General features: G+C 38.5%; 1 protein-coding gene across 9 annotated transcripts in view; it reads left to right on the top strand.

Annotated features, from left to right (window-relative positions):
• BRCA1 (BRCA1 DNA repair associated) overlaps positions 1 to 19723 on the top strand; it is a 71260-nt gene that overhangs the window by 37397 nt on the left and 14140 nt on the right. For all 9 annotated transcript variants that reach the window (XM_061144126.1, XM_061144121.1, XM_061144124.1 and 6 more), the window contains 7 exons: positions 1445 to 1616; positions 8827 to 8953; positions 10755 to 10942; positions 13571 to 13881; positions 16606 to 16693; positions 18926 to 19003; positions 19497 to 19537. In XM_061144126.1, coding sequence (XP_061000109.1) covers positions 1445 to 1616; positions 8827 to 8953; positions 10755 to 10942; positions 13571 to 13881; positions 16606 to 16693; positions 18926 to 19003; positions 19497 to 19537 — 1005 coding nt within the window. The remainder of the gene's footprint in view (positions 1 to 1444; positions 1617 to 8826; positions 8954 to 10754; positions 10943 to 13570; positions 13882 to 16605; positions 16694 to 18925; positions 19004 to 19496; positions 19538 to 19723) is intronic.

Below are 19723 nucleotides of genomic sequence, written 5' to 3'. Positions count from 1 at the left end.
TGATCCCTGGCCCTGGAAGATTACACATGCCACACAGCTGCTGAGCCCATGCTCTAGAGCTCACGAGCCACAACTAACCGAGCCCACACACTGCAACTACAGGAGCCCATGTGCCCTAGAGCCCATGCTCTGCAACAAGAGAAGCCACGGCACTGAGAAGCCTGTACACTGAAACTAAAAAAAGCCCTCACGTAGCAAGGAAGACCCCACTCAACCAAATTTAAAAATTTTTTTAAATAGAAAATAAACATATATTTTGGAGAGCGCCTTACCTGATACTTTGCTAATCAAAAACCTTAGACTAAGCAGGTTTCTTCTTCATCTGGAGAAATAAACATCAGGAGCCCCATAAGCAACAGGAGCCTGTTATCTTCAATTGAAAACAGTAACACCTTACAATTTCCAAGTGCTCTTTCTGTGGGCCCCTTTCCTCTAGCAGGTTCTTGGCGATGGATCTGTAGATACCCTGTCACTGTCTAGAATGGCAGCACCGTGAGAGCTGTATCCCCAGCCTGTGACAATGCCTAGCACATAATAGGTGCTCAGCAAATAGTTCAATGAACAAATAGATAAGTTAATGAGTTAACTCTATGCTCTTCCTGTTAGAGATAAATGTTCAAAGAATCCCCGAAAAGGAAAAGACCTCACAAGCCAGAAATCAGACATTTTTATATGGACTGACTCTTATGCTAATTTTTTTTCTCTTAAACAGTACTCTTTATTTTTACAGAAGGTAGTATAAAATGAAGTAGTTCTTCAAAGTGTGACTTGGAACTCAAAAATCCACCCTGAGTGTGAAAGAGCAACTCTTTATGACCCCATGAACTGTAGCCCTCCAATCTCCTCTGTTCATGGGATTTCCCAGGCAAGAATACTGAAATGGGTTGCCATTTCCTTCTCCAGTCATGCTAACTGTAAATACCAAAAGTATTTAAGTACCTTAATTATTTCTTCACTCCCTAGCATTAAAAGAAAATCACTAACTTCAAAAGACTATCACCATTGGGAATTTCCTGATGATTCAATGGTTAAGACTCTAAGCTTCCACTGCAGGGGGCATGGGTTCGATTCCTGGTTAAGGAACTAAGATCTTGCATGCCCTGCAGCATACCAGATAATTAAAAATTTTTTTTAAAAAGACGTCACAGTTGGGCCTTCCCTGGCAGTCCAGTGGTTAAGACTCTGTGCTTTCACTGGTAGGAGATACTTAAAAGGGTTTGAGGAATTTTTCTTTCTTCTCTAACATTGTTTTGAAATAATTTCATGGGCGTTAATTGTGTGAATATGGTCAAATTAAAAGGTGTTCAGCCAGAACTCATAATTCCATATGAGGTGATTTCATTTCCCATGCTAAAATTAATTGGTTTGACATATTCTTGCTTTCGGGCAAGTTTCTATTGTAAAAGCATATGACTTTCTTGGTTTCATTTTCTCATGTCTGCAGCAGAGGGATACCATGCAAGATAACCTACTAAAGCTCCAGCAGGAAATGGCCGAGCTGGAAGCTGTGTTAGAGCGGCACGGGAGCCAGCCTTCCCACAGCTCTGCTTCCCTCACAGCTGATTCTCGTGGCCCAGAGCACCTGCTAAATCCAGAGCAAAACACATCAGAAAGAGGTTTGTAATACTGACCAATCTCTGTTACCTTAAGCAAAATTCTTCCATCTCTAAGCCTTTATCTCTTTCTGAAAGGTATGAACCCAGCACCAATATTTTATGATCTTTGCTCAGCATGTATTTGCTGAGTCATGTGGTGGGAAATCTTAGAGCCTTACTTGTAGTTCCTGCTTACAACTAATTTGCCATTTAGAGGGACCAAGAGTGTCAGTAAGTGTTGCTCTCTGACTACCCACGGTAAGAAAATGCCATTGGGGGTGCCCACAGGGACCTGAATGTCATGGGGCAGGCTGGAAATAGGTGACCCCATCATTTTAGAAAGCTTACTAAAAACCACTCAGACTTACTTCTTCTAACACTGGTGTCAGATCACAAAACTCTACTTAATGTACTTTTCAGTTTGTAGAGAGAGATGTCTGTACATACTTCATGAGCTTCCCAGTTGGCTCAAGGGTAAAGAATCCATCTGCCAATGCAGGAGACAGAAGAGATGCAGGTTTGATTCCTGGGTAGGGACGATCCCCTGGAGAAGGAGATGGCAATCCACTCCAGTATGCTTGCCTGGGAAATCCCCTAGGCAGAGGAACCTTGCAGGCTGCAGTCCATGGGGTTGCAAGAGTTGAACTCTACTTACATACTCTAGGAACTGCACCTTGATCCACAGAAAGCCCAATTATGCAGTAAAGACAAGTGCTTTATAACGGCATGACTATTATCACCAAGACAAGAGGAGGCATTTGGAGTAACTGGGCAGGTGGAGTTCTGAGCTGGAAGAAGTGAGCACCGACCTGAGGAATAACCTCACATAAATGAAAGTGAGATGAAAATTTGAATTTGAATTGGAAAAGGCCTGTGAAAGACAACATACCAGTCATTGTTCTAAATAGGGACAAATATGTAGACACACAAATAAAATGCCAGACACAGGCCTGGGTTCTGGGGAGAGCTGGTGCTTAGGAACTGGCAGGTGTGGTGGGCCTTCCCACAATGCTCTTTACAGCTATCTCAGTGATAGCCGTCTAGCTAACTTAGTGTTAAAGTCCCTTCTTCATTGCTCCTTTCATCAGTGCTACAGGGGCCGAAGGGCCTTCATTTGAGTCTTTCTAGGAACTCTACTCTTAATTATTCAGTAGAGTGGCCTTGATTCTAGAGTGTGCCTTGCAGTGTTTTTATGTTCAGAAACAGTAGCTCATGCATGAGAAGCTAGGAACTCTGTTGCTATGGCAGTGGTTCAAAATGTATTTCCTTAAATACGTTCTTTATAACTTTGTCTTCATTTAGTTCATCTCCCAGATAATGGAGCCCAAAATCTCAAACCCATCACAATTCTCTTTGGTGCTTCCACCATCTTTAGTCTAAAAACAGATGACTTTCAGTTTTAATGCACCAGATATAAAATGTTACTGTCTGGCTTTGAATATGTCTGTAAATTTGTTATCTCATCTTTGTGGGAGGGTTTTTATTTTTTCCTGAAGATATATACACACAGTGTCTGTGGGTTTTTTTCAAATTTGCTATAGTTTTATATATTCTGTTTTAATTTGAATTTGACAAACTCTGAAAATTTCTTCCGAATCTCTATATAAAACATTTTTCTTTAGAGAAACCTTTTGTTCTATCCTTTGTAATAAACGTATTCATTGGTCTGCTTTCTCATGAAATTATAACATCCTCAGAAGGTAGTGGGTAAATGTTGAGGGGAGGGGAGGAGAGGATTATGAGAAGTTCCCCATTAAAAAAAAAAGTTCCAACTCCACAGGGAGTGTCTGCCATGACCACTTTTATTTGCATAACTTGAATATGTTGTTCATAATGCTGAAATGCTACTTCTCAGGATCACCCATAACCGCAGTATTTTTTAATCGTGATTTTTAAGTCTGATTTTTCCAGTCCCATTTTACCCTGTTAGACTGTTACTTTTTTTATACCCCTTATTAACTTTTAACAATATCTAATTTGTCTTGCATATTGTTTAGAGTTCCTTATTACCTCCCACTAGAATATAAGATCCATGTGGGCAGAGAACCCTTATACCTGTGCCTGGAACACAGTAGCTACTCAATAAATATATATTTTTTAATATATTTATTTATTTGGATGTATTGGGTCTTAGTTTCAGCAACAAAGTTGTGGCACACAGGCTTTCTAGTTATGGCTCATGGGCTTACTTCCCGGCAGCGTGTAGGACCTTAGTTCCCCGACTAGGGATCGAACCTATGTCCCCTCTCGTTGTAAGGTGGATTCTCAGCCACTGGACCACCAGGGAAGTCCCCTCAATGAATATTTTAATTCACTTGATTAAAACTCTGAAGCCCAGGGACTTCTCTGGTGATCCAGTGGCTAAGACTGTACACTCCCAAAACAGGACACCTGGGTTCAATCCTTGGTCAGAAACTAGATCCCACATGCCTCAACTAAAGATCCTGCTTGCCACAACTAAGACCCAGCACAGCCAAGTAATAAATAAATATTAAAACAAACAGAAAACAAAACTCTGAAGCCCACTGTAGAGTTACTGAAAGAAAATTTCTGGATATGGATAGATATGGATTTGGAGTTTTGTGGCTTTAGTTCTGAAACATTTTGAACGTCAACTTAATAACAGCTTAAGTTTTGTGTTTTTTTCCCTCTTAAATTGGTGTGATTCTAACTGAAATTCAAGGAAACTATTTTTTTGGCCGCAGTGCATGGCATGTGGTATCTTACTTCCCCTACGAGGGATCAAACCCACATCCCCTGCATTGGAAGTCCTCAAGCAGCTTCTTAATCCTGGGAAAAGGAGTTCTGTTTACCTTCAGCTGTATTAAGATAACTTGTTTTTTAAATAAATGTTTTATTTTTGAATAACTTTAGATTTGCTGAAAAGGAGCAATGATAGTACACAGAGTTCTTGCAGGAACCCTGCCCCTTTCCTACTTTCCGGTTCTCCTAACCTCTCACATGCAATTCAGTTCAGTCGCTCAGCCGTGTCCGACTCTTTGCGACCCCATGAATCGCAGCACGCCAGGCCTCCCTGTCCATCACCAACTCCTGGAGTTTACTCAAACTGATGCCCATCGAGTCGGTAATGCCATCCAGCCATCTCATCCTCTGTCATCCCCTTCTCCTCCTGCCCCCAATCCCTCGCAGCATCAGGGCCTTTTCCAGTGAGTCAACTCTTCACATGAGGTGGCCAAAGTACTGGAGTTTCAGCTTCAGCATCAGTCCTTCCAGTGAACACCCAGGACTGATCTCCTTTAGGATGGACTGGTTGAATCTCCTTGCAGTCCAAGGGACTCTCAAGAGTCTTCTCCAACACCACAGTTCAAAAGCATCGATTTTTCGGCGCTCAGCTTTCTTCACAGTCCAACTCTCACATCCATTCATGACCACTGGAAAAACCATAGCCTTGACCAGACGGACCTTTGTTGGCAAAGTAATGTCTCTGCTTTTTAATATGCTGTCTAGATTGGTCATAACTTTCCTTCCAAGGAGTAAGCGTCTTTTAATTTCCTGACTGCAGTCACCATCTGCAGTGATTTTGGAGCCCCCAAAAATAAAGTCTGACACTGTTTCCACTGTCTCCCCATCTATTTCCCATGAGGTGATGGGACCAGATGCCATGATCTTAGTTTTCTGAATGTTAAGCTTTAAGCCAACTTTTTCACTCTTCTTTCACTTTCATCAAGAGGCTTTTTAGTTCCTCTTCACTTTCTGCCATAAGGGTGGTGTCATCTGCATATCTGAGGTTATTGATATTTCTCCTGGCAATCTTGATTCCAGCTTGTGCTTCTTCCAGCCCATCTTTTCTCATGATGTACTCTGCATATAAGTTAAATAAGCAGAGTGACAATATACAGCCTTGACGTACTCCTTTTCCTATTTGGAACCAGTCTGTTGTTCCATGTCCAGTTTTAACTGTTGCTTCCTGACCTGCATACAGGTTTCTCAAGAGGCAGGTCAGGTGGTCTGGTAAGCCCATCTCTTTCAGAATTTTCCACAGTTTATTGTGATCCACACAGTCAAAGGCTTTGGTATAGTCAATAAAGCAGAAATAGATGTTTTTCTGGAACTCTCTTGCTTTTTTGATGATCCAGCGGATACTGGCAATTTGATCTCTGGTTCCTCTGCCTTTTCTAAAACCAACTTGAACATCTGGAAGTTCACGGTTCACTTATTGCTGAAGCCAGGCTTGGAGAATTTTGAGCATTACCTTACTAGTGTGTGAGATGAGTGCAATTGTGCGGTAGTTTGAGCATTCTTTGGGATTGCCTTTCTTAGTGATTGGAATGAAAACTGACCTTTTCCAGTCCTGTTGCCACTGCTGAGTTTTCCAAATTTGCTGGCGTATTGAGTGCAGCGCTTTCACAGCATCATCTTTCAGGATTTGAAATAGCTCAACTGGAATTCCATCACCTCCACTAGCTTTGTTCGTAGTGATGCTTTCTAAGGCCCACTTGACTTCACATTCCAGGATATCTGGCTCTAGGTGAGTGATCACACCATTGTGATTATCTGGGTCGTGAAGGTCTTTTTTGTACAGTTCTTCTGTGTATTCTTGCCACCTCTTCTTAATATCTTCTGCTTCTGTTAGGTCCATACCATTTCTGTCCTTTATCGAACCCATCTTTGCGTGAAATGTTCCCTTGGTATCTCTAATTTTCTTGAAGAGATCTCTAGTCTTTCCCATTCTGTTGTTTTCCTCTATTTCTTTGCATTGATCGCTGAGAAGGTTTTCTTATCTCTCCTGGCTATTCTTTGGAACTCTGCATTCAAATGGGAATATCTTTCCTTTTCTCCATTGCTTTTCGCTTTTCTTCTTTTCACAACTATTTGCAAGGCCTCCTCAGACAACCATTTTGCCTTTTTGCATTTCTTTTCCATGAGGATGGTCTTGATCCCTGTCTCCTGTGCAGTGTCACGAACCTCCATCCATAGTTCATCAGACTGTCTGTCTATCAGATCTAGTCCCTTAAATCTATTTCTCACTTCCACTGTATAGTCAGTCATAAGGGATTTGATTTAGGTCATTGCCATGGTACAATTGTCAAGACTAAGAAATCAACATTAGTACATTACTAGTAGTGAGTGAAACTCGACTTAATCAGATTTCACAAGTTTTTATTTAAGATTCAGTATTCTTAAAGATGATGAAAGCCCCCTTTCTAAGGTCGTTATATCAAATGTCCTGTCCTCAGCCTAGATCTGCCCTACTGTTTATCTAAGGGTCATTCCCAAGTCTACATAATATCTTTGTGCAAATGTGTATTCTTAACCATTACAAATTATGTGTACTTCCCTCTGCAGGTAAAGCTATTTCATACCATGCACTTTGCTTTTTTTTTGCTTTTTGTTTTCCTCCTGAATTACCTGTTGTTCATAAAGCAAACATTAGCATTTGTAACATCATAGTCTATTACATCTGAGATAATTTTCAGACATAGTTTTGCTGTCCTACAGTACATTCATTCATGGACACTTAGGGCAAATCAGTATCTCTTTCCTCCCTCTTCAATGTCTTTTCCTTTGATTCTTCCCAATACTTTGCAACAATGCTTATTAGTACCTAATAGGCAGTCAGTAAAATTTATTAAATGTTTGGTCTGACCCGTACTCCCTACCCATGAAGAATATAACTAATGTTAAGATCCACAGATGAAGGAATGATTTCAGGGGGGATTACAGTACTATTCTAGTACTTGGGCACTGGATTCCTGCTTCTATGAAAAAAGGATTAAGGGAAAAAGAAGAGCAGAAACATTTTTCCCTGTGTTTTTTTTTAGGTAATACTGAGTTATTGCATCCTAACTCAGGGTAGCTTATTTTCTTTGTAGTTCGGACTTTATTGTAGTGAAAAGAGGAACTCGTATGTTAACTGTCCAGGTGACAGAATGACTTTTTAATATCTGTGTTTGTGTCTGAGGCCTTTCCATTCCCACTCTCACTTTAAAGACAACTGAAAAAAAACAAACAACCCTTTCCAGTGGTTAATTCTGTTTGATTTGTTTCCTTAGAGACTGCACATTACCTTCTATCAGTGATCACCCTATATTTAGGTGGAAAATTATGCCTATATTAAAAACACTTTACTTTCCAGTTGAAAGAAAAACCTGCTGGTTCATGGTTAGACCCTCCTTCGTTTCAGCACCTTACCTCCAGGGCAGGGTTCTTGTGTTCCTAGAAAGGCACGGGTCCAGAAAAGATGACTATAAAGGAAGCTATAAATAATGTGTTTGAGGATTAACTCAGGAAATCAATGATTGTTTCCCCCCAGGCTACCCAGTGTCTTAAAAAATAGTTTAATTAATACAGCTCTTTGTTTACATTTTTCTGTCTAGATTTATGGCATTTGACTTTCCTAATAAAAGCTCAAAATAAATTACAGTTGTCAGTGACTTTGTAATGGGTAGAAGACATTTGTAATTTTTTAGTATTTGGTTTTGCTTTTCAAATATTTCTGCCTTTAGGCCACTTTCTAGAAAGAAGTGGCACAATAATATATTTGGAGGAATTAATAAAAAGGATGTACTAACATGCCAGAACTTTGCCTTGGGTCTCTTCTGTGTTTTTTCCTTTCTTGTACCAGGTCATCTTTAGTTCCATATATTACTTCTAGGTTCCTTATCAGTCGGCACCTTGAGTTTTTTGTTTGTATTGGTTTTTCAGTTTATTATTTTCTTAAAAATGTGAAGCAAAATGTCACGTCATTTTTTCTTTCTCATCTAACCCCTCCCTCTTGTTCCCACACACATGTGGAAGCTTAAACCCCATCCTGTACAACCTTTGATGTGGAGGCAAATAGGGATGGAGGAGGGGTGTACTTTCTCTTCCCTGTTACATGAGAGGATTTGAGTATAGTTTGCAGCAGAGATGAAAATTCATTTCCTATTCTTGTTTCCTTATTCAGGGTCAAAAAATAGAAATATATGATTTTTTCAACCTTGTCTCAGCTGGGTATCTTTATTTACCCAGTTTTAAAGTGCTCCTTTTTATTGTCATTATTATTTTTTAGTCATTTCGTTCCATTTGGTTCAGTATCCATTTGGTTCAGCTTGTGTTTATAAAATTCTGTCTGGTATACCTGTTTAAAAACCAAGTTGATTGTCACAGATTGCTGCTTTTGAAAAAAATCAATAATCTCAAAAAGAAAAAATCAATAATCTCACCTAAATGATCACTGTCGAGACAAAGCAGTAAAGTTGATTTCTTTGTTTTCTCATTCCATTTAAAGCAATATTAACTTCAGAGAAAAGTAGAGACTATTCCAGAAGCCAGAATCCTGAAAGCCTCTCTGCTGACAAGTTTCCAGTATCTCTGGATAGTTCTACCAATAAAAATAAAGAACCAGGAATGGAAGGGTAAGAAGTAATAAATGTCAAGTCTGGGGAGCTGAGTAGCACCTTTACTGACATTAAACTCTTAGTGTTAATTTTTTTTTGGCCATACTTTCTCTAGGTTTTTGTACATAGACATTTCTAACCTCTCATTGCCCTAGGACACTTCTTTTGTTTAATTTCATGTTGGCTTTTTGGACCTATACCAGGCATGAGCTACAACATGAGGCATGCACAGTAGATCTACTCCTTCTCGATGTTAGAATAAAATGGAGAACTAGTGAGGGGTGGGAGGGAAGGAGGTTCAAGCCCGGGGATATATGATTCACTTCGTTGTACACCAGGAACTAGCAACAGTGTAAAGCAATTATACTCCAATTTTTAAAATGTTTAATATATATATATATACACACACACACATATATACGTGTATATATATATAAAACTAAAGCCTCAGTAAGCCTGGAGGCTGAAGGTAGACTGCTCTAAGGCCATACTTGCCCTCATTGAAGTTTTTGCCTTCCTAGAAAAAGTTTAGCTACTGATTTACCCCAGTAAATATTCAGAATATTTTTAAGAGATGTTATTCACATCATTATTGATATAAGACTATGAAACACTACCAAGTTGTTTTTTTTTTTTTTTTTTTACTACCAAGTTTTAAAAGTACCTTCATTTGATCTTAATAACAGTGAAAGTAAAAGGACAAGTTCTGGACTATTATTCCAAATTGATAGTCCAGGAAAGAGTCTCAGAACTGATAGAATCACACATCTCACCACTCTAGGAAAGAAAGGGAATTCATATGTATGGAGCTTCTACCAAATATACATCTATTTCCACTTATCTAACTGGGAATAGTGACACATTGTCAATAATGTAATCACACCATCTTTTCCAAGCCTGTTGAACTGAACTGAGGATCTATTTTTGAGGCTGGGTTCTTGGCCTGGTGGTTGTGATAGAAAGTGAAAAGATTGGACGTCCATAGACACTAAACCTGTGTTTAGAGGTAATGACCTCATTGCCATGCTTTATCCAATTGAGCTAATCACCCATTTAATATTTAGATGAAATATTCCTCTTCATCCTTCCCCACTCCAGGGTACCCTCCTGAGACTTCCATTAAAAAAACCTACACATTGATTGAACTTCCTCCCTCTACTAGACTCTTGAGCAACAGTTTAGGTCTTGCTCATCTTTAGTCTGTGGAGCTAGCTTTAATGCCCAATAATTGTTTGAATTAATTATCTGACCTCTGAGGTCCTTTAAATCTGTAGGTAAATATCTTATTCAGCAAAGTTCTAAACACCTGGAAGAGTAGAGTAATTACAATGTACATATGGTCTTCTAATGATATTTTATAGCTGATTTTTGTTTTTAGAGTGATTTTGGACATTGAAGAGGCAGGAGGTAGGGATGGTTCTATGAATTTTGCTAAAATTGGGTAGAAAGAATGAGTGTAACAATGTCGAAATTAATCAATTTTTTATTTTCATGAGAACTGATTCTCATACCTTGATTTGAAATAGTGTATAGAATGTGAGTGTCAGTGGATAATATGATGAAATTTGCTGACATGCTTTTAAACAGCTAGGAGATACGCTGCCTCAGACCAGCACCTAAGGGGAAATGTTACATGTCAGCCCTGACATGTTGGCAGACATCATGAATCCAGTCTCCTAGCCATCTCTTGTGTTCTCTTTCGCTAGCCATTCCCAATCTCTCTGACAGTGAGCTGTTTCACTTATGCCTTGGCTGTTCAGAAAGTGTGATTAGTCTTTTCACAAGCTACAGCAGTGGTTTTCTGCTTGCTTATTTCCAGGTCTTCCCCTTCTAAATTCCAGTTGTCGGATAATAGGTGGTATGTGCACAGCCACTCAAGGAGTCTTCAGGACAGAAACTGCCCATCTCAAAAGGTGCCCATTAATGTTGCTGACATGGAGGAGCAACAGCTGGCTAAGTGTGAGGCCCAAGATTTAATGGGGTCTTATTTGCCAAGACAAGATCAAGGTAATATTTCATTCGCTCTGGTGGAGAAAACACTTTTATTTTACTCTGAGTCTTACCTAAAGACATTCTGGGCAAATCAACTTTCTAAAGTAGTAGTCTATCATGAATGCATCTGTTATATGTAAACCCGTTAGAAAAATAGCTTGAATGTTAATCCAAGTGGAAAATTATTGCCACTGTTAATCTGTCTATATTGGTTTAACTCTAACAGTTTTGAGGATGAGAGAGTTCTTGGTACTGTCTAAATATTTTACTTCAACTGTTAGATAAGAGTTGTAGGGCCCTAGGGTAAAGTTTTAGGCCTGTCCTTTATTGAAAAATGAGTCAGATCTCTAAGGTAAGCTCATGTTTTATGAATTAATGAATATAAATTGCTATATATTTTATGCCTTATAAGTCACTATAACTGAAAGGTGTGTTTTATGGCTTGTAAATCAAGGTTTTAATTAGTAAAGAAAGTTTTAAATTAACCCTCAAAAACACAATTGTCATAAAAGGTACTCTTAGGCACCTAAATGTATTTGGCCATATTCACAGGGGTCTTTTTAGTAATCTCATACATTCCACTTAGCTGTGCTTACTTGCTGATGTAGTGACATTTTCTGAAATGTTTTGGGGATGGAGTATTTTTTTAATTTGGTAATGATAGCTGATAATTTATTGAGTGAAAAATTTAATGATACCATCGTAAGTAGCTGTCTCATTTTCAACCCTTTTTCCTTCCTTACAAAAGTACTAATATGTTCAGTACCAGATGGTTGGAGAATATAAGTAATAAAAAAGCCATTTCAAATTACCTATATTCTTGTCATCAATAATAAAATATGCTATATATCTTTAGTCAGTTTACATAAACTTTAATTTTTTAATAAAAATTCATGATCAGTATTTCTTTGCCATCTTTAACATATCAGGAGCATGTCTTTTTTTTTAAATTTAAAAACATTTTGATTGTTTTTAGTCAACTATTTGTATTTGGTCCTATTTTTTTAAGTTTCAGTGATATAGTCAGTGCCAAAATCTTCACAAACTGTCAGAAAATTAAAGTATACATTTGAGTATAATTGAAACACATTTCTGTATACCTGAAATGAATACAATGTTGTAAGTCAGCTATACCCCAATATAAGATAAAAAATTTTTTGAAGTATACATTTGAATCAAAACAATCCCCTAAGAACTAAAATAGATAAATGATGGAAATTATAGAAAGCAGGCTTTATAATATTTCATCTAAGGGATTCTAAGATGCAAACATATTTCATGTTAAGACTGAAATAGGGTAGCATCTTAAAAATCAATGTTATCTTCGACTTCCCTGGTGGTTCAGTAAGGAATTTGTCTGCCAGTGCAGGAGACATGGGTTCAGTCCCTGGTCTGGGAAGATCCTACATGCCTTGGGGGAACTAAGCCTTTTTACCACAGTTATTGGGCCTGTCCTCTAGAGCCCAGGAACCACAACAATAGCCCCCATTCACAGCAAACAGAGAAAAGCCCAAGCAGCAACGAAGACCCAGCACAACTATAATAAATAAATAAAACATAATTCCTTTAAAAAAAAAATGGTATCTTTAAAAATTTTTAAGTTTATCTTTAATTGTGGTAAAAATACATAAAATTTACCTCAACCATTTTTAAGAGCTCAGCAATATTAAGTATACTCCCATTATTATGCAGTAGATCTCTGAAAATTTTCATCTTGTAAAACAAATTCTGTACCTATTAAATAGCAACTCCCTTTTCTCCCTCCCCCCATTCTCTGGGAGTCAGCGTTTTACTTTCTAAGAGTTTAGCTATTCTAGATAGCTCATACAAATGGAATCATGCAGTATTTACCCTTTTGTGACTGACTTCTTTGATTTAGTATATTGTCTTCAACATTCATCCATGTTTGTAGCATGTGACAGGATTTTCTTTTAAAACCATGTGTGAGGGACTTCTCTGGTGGTCCAGTGGTTAAGACTCCATGCTTCCAATGCAAGGTGTTTGAGTTCTGTCCCTGGTCAGGGAACTGGGATCCCATATGTCGAGCAGCATGGCCAAGACAAACCAAAAAAGAAAAAAAAAAAACACCACTAACAAACAAAAAAACTTCTGTGTGTGTGTGTGTGTATCACATTTTCTTCAATCATTTATCCATTGAGAGACATTTGGGTTGCTTCCACCTCTTGGCTATTGTGAATAATTCTACAATGAAGGTGAGTGTGTACATTTCTCCATTTTATTGTAATTCAATGGAATACATGATGAGTAAGTACTCCATTGTGATGGATGTGGCATGATTTTTTTAATCTCATTATTGGACATTTAGTTTGCTTCTAAAGCTTTACTGTTATAAACATTGTTGCAGTGAACCTTCCCATGACTACACTTGTGCAGACCTCTTTAATGTCCTTAAGATACATTTCTAAAACTAGAATTGTTGACTGCAAGTATAAACACACAAGGCTTTTGCACGTCATGCCAGATTTCCTTTAGAAAAGTTATCACTTTGCACATCTACCAGGTGTTATTAATGTACCCATTTTTCTCTTAACTAGCTTAATCTTTTTAGTTCTTAGCAGACTAGATGTTATAATTCAAGATACATGGCCATATAGATTAAACTTCTTTCTTCATTCCTTCCAGAAGGAACCCCTTACCTGAAATCTGGAATCAGCCTCTTCTCTCATGACCTCGAGTCTGATCCCTCTGAAGACAGAGCCCCAGAGCCAGCTCATGTTCACTGCATGCCACCCTCTGCCTCTGCACCGAAATTATCCCAATTTCGAGTAGAAGAATCTACCAAGAATCCAGCTGCTGCTCACATTACTAATACTACAGGGTGTAACCTGAGGGAAGAAAGTGTGAGCAAAGAGAAGCCAGAAGTGATATCTTCAACAGGAAGAAGCAACAAAAGACTTTCTATGGTGGCATCAGGCTTGACCGCAAAAGAACTCGTGAGTGCCTCCATGTGTATTTCCTTAATGACCAAGCTTTCATTAACGTACTGAAGATGGTTTTAAATGGATATTAACTATAAATAACCTATAGGAAGAAATCTAGCTGACAAGCTCATTTCTATGCAATTTAATTTCCATTACTAATTTCTAAAAAATTTATACCTAGATAAAGCTATAGCATGAGTTATTTTTATATATATTTACTAAAGGAAATAGTTATTAAATATTAGCAGAAAAGTTAGAGTGTTGAGTATGATACAGAGCTTTTTTAATTTTAATTTTCTTTCTATTGAAAAAAACATGTAAGTATAAGGCATCTTTTTCCTACCTTGAGTGAACTTACCAGCATGATTAACTAAATTTCAGCTGCTTCTAAGCACATCATCAGATAGTAGCATTTTTCCATTGCTTATTTATTTTTATCCTGGCTTATTACACTGTTTTGATGTTGCTGTTGTACCATTATGGTAGAATACACACAACATGAAATTTACCTTCTTAACCATTTTTAAGTGTATAGTTCCGTTAGTGCTAAGTTTATCACGTTGTTGTGCAACCAGTCTCCAGAAGTTTGTTCATCTTGAAAACTAAAATTCTGTACCTATAAAACAATAACACCTCATGCCCCCTGGCATCACCATTCTACTTTCTGTCTCTATGAATTTGACTATTCTTTGTTGTTGTTGTTGAGTCACTAAATTGTGTCCGACTCTTTGCAACCCCATGGATTGCAGCACGCCAGGCTACCCTTTCCTTCACTATCACCTGGAGTTTGCTCAAACTCATGTCCATTGAATCAGTGATACCATCCAACCGTTTCATCCTCTGCTGTCCTCTTCTCTTCCTGCCCTCAGTCTTTTCCAGCATCAGGGTCTTTTCTAATGAGTCAGTTCTTCACATCAGGTGGCCAAAGTATTGGAGCTTCAGCTATTTTCTCTATTGAAAAGATTCAATAGTGGATGTCATTTATTGCATGCAGAGAAATGATTCAGTCATTCTTAAATGAGGCCTCCCAGGTGGCATTCATGTTAAAGAACCCATCTGCCTCTGATGCAGGAGGCACCAGAGATGCAGGTTCAATACCTGGATCGGGAAGATCCCCTGGAGGAGGGCATGGCAACCCGCTTTAGCATTCTTGCCTGGAGAATCGCATGAACAGAGGAACCTGGCTAGCTATAGTCCATAGGGTCACAAAGAGTCGGACACAGCTGAGGCGACTTAGCATGCACGCACTAATTCTTCATTCTTAAATATCTTTCTTGATATATCCTTCCTGGGATAGGAGCCATTTCTCATCCTAGCTTGTTGATAGGTTAGCAGCTCCACCTGATCTCTGTGGCCAGATGTGTCTCACTACTAAAATGGCAAAAAGTAAGCCATGTCTGCCCTAGTAGAGACAGTGAATCTCATCAATAATGCGAGAATTCTCACCTCATAACCATGTGTCCAGAATAGCTATTTGCTCTAAAAATTCATACGTATGTCTGATAATGTTGCTCTTGGTCTTTTGCCAACACATCTAAAATTCCCATTTATTCGTTGAAAATTAGCATTTCTCATTCCTTTGTTTTGTGAGATCAGCTTTTCAGAGGAGGCTAAAATGATCTAATCTTTCTTGCCCTGGGCAATGCTGAACTGCATATTAGATTCTAAGTGGCTTGGGAACTGTTGTCTTTAAACAAGCAAAGAGGAAAACTTTTCAGCTCTATTCAGATTTGCTGAAGTGTGGTAAATTTATTATGAAAGCTTCTGACTGTATTATACATGATTAATTCTGAAGCCCATATTAAGATGATCTTTTCAGCAGTTGCTCTTCTAACTGAACACTGTTTCAGGGCTGGGATTTCAGCAATTAATCAGTTCAGAATTGCTAATGATCCTGGCAGAGGGCAGTGGCAAAAGGGGGAGGATGTCATTAACTTCTCCAGCTTGTCTTTTTCAGTGCCCTGTGGCAGTATGGAGTGAGGCAGCATGAAAGAAAGTTGCCGGGCCTCCATTGCAGTCTCGTGGCACCCATTAATACTGGCGTGGGTGGTGGTGGCTAGTCAATGATGACCCTTAGTAAACAGTTATTTACCAAGCAGTAGCTGCTAATTATGTCAGCTGTGTCCATAATGGATCTGGTTAATTTCTTTTACTGCCTATTGATTTTTTTATTTGGTTGCTAGATAATAACTCAAAGGCTCTAGATTTCTTTTGGGGAGAGTGTGTGTCTCTTCCAGTCCTTCTCCTTAAGAGGAATTGATAGATTTGTATTAACGTTTAGAAGCATCTTGACCTGAATGTTTTGAAACTGTCACCAGGGTGAATCTAGTTCATTATAAGCCACTTATCTGAGCATAACTTTCTGTATAGGCTAGTTAACCCTCAGCTTATAAAGTATAGATTCATAAATCTAAATTATAGTATAAAAGGGTGTCACTCCACAAAGAAACTGTCTTAGGGAATCGAATGATATCTGCATATCTGTTATTAAAGGGAAAATTAATATTATTTTGAATCTTTTGTTATAATTCCATGTCTGCTAGCACAGACTACTTCAGAATTTCTTCCTCTGATTTGTACATAATTTTTATTAAATTGCTATTTATTTTGAGACTTCATATTAGAATAAAGAGGGTGTACTTTTTATGAGAAAAAACGGAAATTCAAAACTGGGCTAATTCTCAAGCTGTGTACTAGAGGTCATTTATTATAATGTAATATTTGGTTTGGTTTCAGATGCTTGTGCAGAAATTTGCCAGAAAACATCACGTCACTTTAACTAATCTAATTACTGAAGAGACTACTCATGTCATTATGAAAACAGGTATACCAAGAGCCTTTACAAAATATGCTATATCTGTTGTGTAAAACTACTTGAAGAAATGGGAGTATTTGTTAAGCATAGCATGAATGATCCTCTTCCAATAGTCAGTCAGTTGTTACCTGATGAAAGAAAAATAATACTTTTGCTATTTCCTGAACCTCTTTTATTTGGGGTTAATATTGGAGAGTGATAAGCCAGAACGATGAGTCACTTCTAGTCCACCCTGCCTGGACTACACTGTGTGAGGGCTTTCTGGGTAGGACAGAGCCCAAGTCCTAGAGAAACACATGGGGCAAAGAAGGGAATGAGTAGAAGTGAAATCTGCTTATTCAAAATCCAGGTGGTTGGAAACCCTGGCTCCATGTCCACTCCATGTCCTCACTCCACTCCAACTCTAGTTTCAGTGTGGTTGAGAGTTTTTCAGGAAACAAGTCCAGTTATTGCTCTGAGATAGCCTAGCATATGAAAAAGGAAAAAGAAAGGAAAAATTCATTTGTCCAACACCTTCCCCTTTTAAAATCTTAAGTTTGACTTATGTGATGACAAGGCTCAGAGGCTTTTAGTTGACTGTAAGGTAAATGTGAGTAAACATTTCAGGGCCACTAACAAAAGTTCTTTTGAAATTGGGCCTTACTGATACAAGTCTAACACCAGAGCAAGTGAGGTGATGAGCCTGACACCCCCTCCACACACACACAACCCCACCCCCTCTAGAGCGAGCTCCTGGAAGATATGTGCTCTGTTTTGAGCACCGTGCTGTCTTTTCACACTGGTCCCTGACAACAGTTTATCCAGAGGTAGATGAAGAGGATGGGGAAAGGGAATTCAGAGCAATGTCACTTGAGGAAGAAATGAAGAAATAAGAAGACCTAAGGAAACAAGATAAGTGTCTTGAAATATCTGAAGAGTCGTTGTCTGGAAAAGGAGTTAGGCTCACTCATGGGCTCTAGAAAGCAAAGACGGGTTCCTGTGGCAAACAGAAGATACAGGTTGAAGCACACCTCTTAAAACCCTCCTAACAAAATGGATTCTCTAGTCCTCTCTGGGGTTTTTCTGTTCATACAACTGTAGGTTCTTGAGCATGGGGTCAAGACTCCTTGGCAGGGACACATTACCTTAAAACCTCTAAGAGCTTAAGTTTCTACTGTATTAAGATTGTACCACAGGGACAGAGGATAATGCTCACAGGAACCAGACACCAAAACAAGGTACTGTGAACTAAGTACTGTTTTAGAGATGAATATCTTTAAACTTGAATATGTCTTAAGCTATAGGTTTGGATCAAGGCTGCTGATAGGTGAAAAGAAAACTTTAAAATGCACATTAAATTGAAAGTGGTTCAAGTCTTTAAACTCAAAAGGCAATAGTACATTTGTTGCTTTTAAACTAGAAATAACCTAAAATTTCTGGGTTTAAAACATATTATTAAATCAACCTTCACAGCAGTTAAACAAAAAGCTTTAAAAATTGTGAGTGGGGGGTGGGGGGCGGCGGAGATTTTTTTTAATTTGTGAAGAATTTGGTTAGGAAGACCGGCAGTTGCTACTCCCAGCAGATGGCCTGCTGTGTTCAGGATTTAGTTAAATACATTTCTCCTGTTTAAAACTAAGTGTTCTTTCCTGAGTTCGCTTAGTCCTTCACAGGGGCCTTTAAAACACTAAAAAATAAACAGAAGCGATTCTTCAGCTGCTTTCTAAAATACTTAGGTTGAAAAGAGGATAACTATGAAAATACTTTTTTTTTGGTCACTTGCAGGGGAATTAGGAATTAGGGTTAGGATTCCCCAAGTAGAAGTTCTAGGGGTAAAAATTCATCGCTTACATTGACATTTCAGATTTAGGATTTCAATAATACTTTTTTCTTCTCCTTTCACATGTACCATCCAGTAAAATAGATCTTCCCCGTCTGCACATATCAATACTACCAACATGGGTAATTGCTTGAGCACAATGACAGACACCTTTAACTGGCCTTGGCATGTAGAAAATAGGGCTGACATTTCCCATGGGCTTGCCTTCCTATCAGCCTTTTCCAAACTTCCAAAGATCCACACTGGCTGGTTAGAATTACGAGTGCTTTTAGCCTCTGAGTCTATCACCAGAGGTGTTGGAATCATCCATCCAGACTGATCTCAAGTAGCATAAGGAGCCTGGGCTGCTTCAGCTTCTTAATGGCAGTCTTTCCTAATTTTGTTTTAAACTTCTAATCCTTTGGATGTTTTCCATTTTGCAGATCCTGAGTTTGTGTGTGAACGGACACTGAAATATTTTCTGGGAATTGCAGGAGGAAAATGGGTAGTTAGCTATTTTTGTAAGTACCGTATAATTTTTCCCCTCCTCCCTTTAACACCTCCGAATTGCATTTTGACACCTAACATTTTAACACCTAAGGTTTTTGCTGATGCTGAATCTGAATTAAGGAAAGGTCTTTAACAGTAACACTGAACTAAGTTTTATCTTTAGTGCATATGTCTTTGTTCAGATATGATGGTGATGTGGGGGGAAATGTTTTTCTTTTGATAACTAATAGGACCTAATCTGCTCCTGGCAATGTTGAGCATAAAAACTAGGGATTATTCAATTGTAGGTAGAAATTCACGTGCAGGAAGCACTTTTATAATGTTAAATTAAGCATCAACAGTCTCTCTAGAAGGAAGTCTATTAAGGAGCTGTGGTTTTACAAAGAGAGGATCTCTGTTCAGTGTTATTTCTCCCACACTGTTATGTGAATCACTTCACCATCCACCTCCATGAAAGGAGGTCTTCTGCTCTTGCGTAACCTGTCTTTTCTGTGATCTCTTCAGGGGTCACCCAGTCTATTAAAGAAAGAAAGATGCTGGATGAGGTAGGTACTCTATTTTACAAACTAATCAGAGAGACTTTATACCTTTGAGTCATACAGTCACCAAAAATTTATCTGCTTCCTGCCTTGCACTACTTTCTAAAGATTTTCTTTGACTATATGGATCATCAAGAGTTATGCAGGGATTTCCGTAGTGATCCAGTGGTTAAGAATTTGCTTTCCAATGCA

Source organism: Dama dama, chromosome 5, assembly GCF_033118175.1.
Source record: "Dama dama isolate Ldn47 chromosome 5, ASM3311817v1, whole genome shotgun sequence".
NCBI classification, from domain to species: Eukaryota; Metazoa; Chordata; class Mammalia; order Artiodactyla; family Cervidae; genus Dama; species Dama dama.
This window is presented reverse-complemented; position numbering and strand designations above follow the sequence as displayed.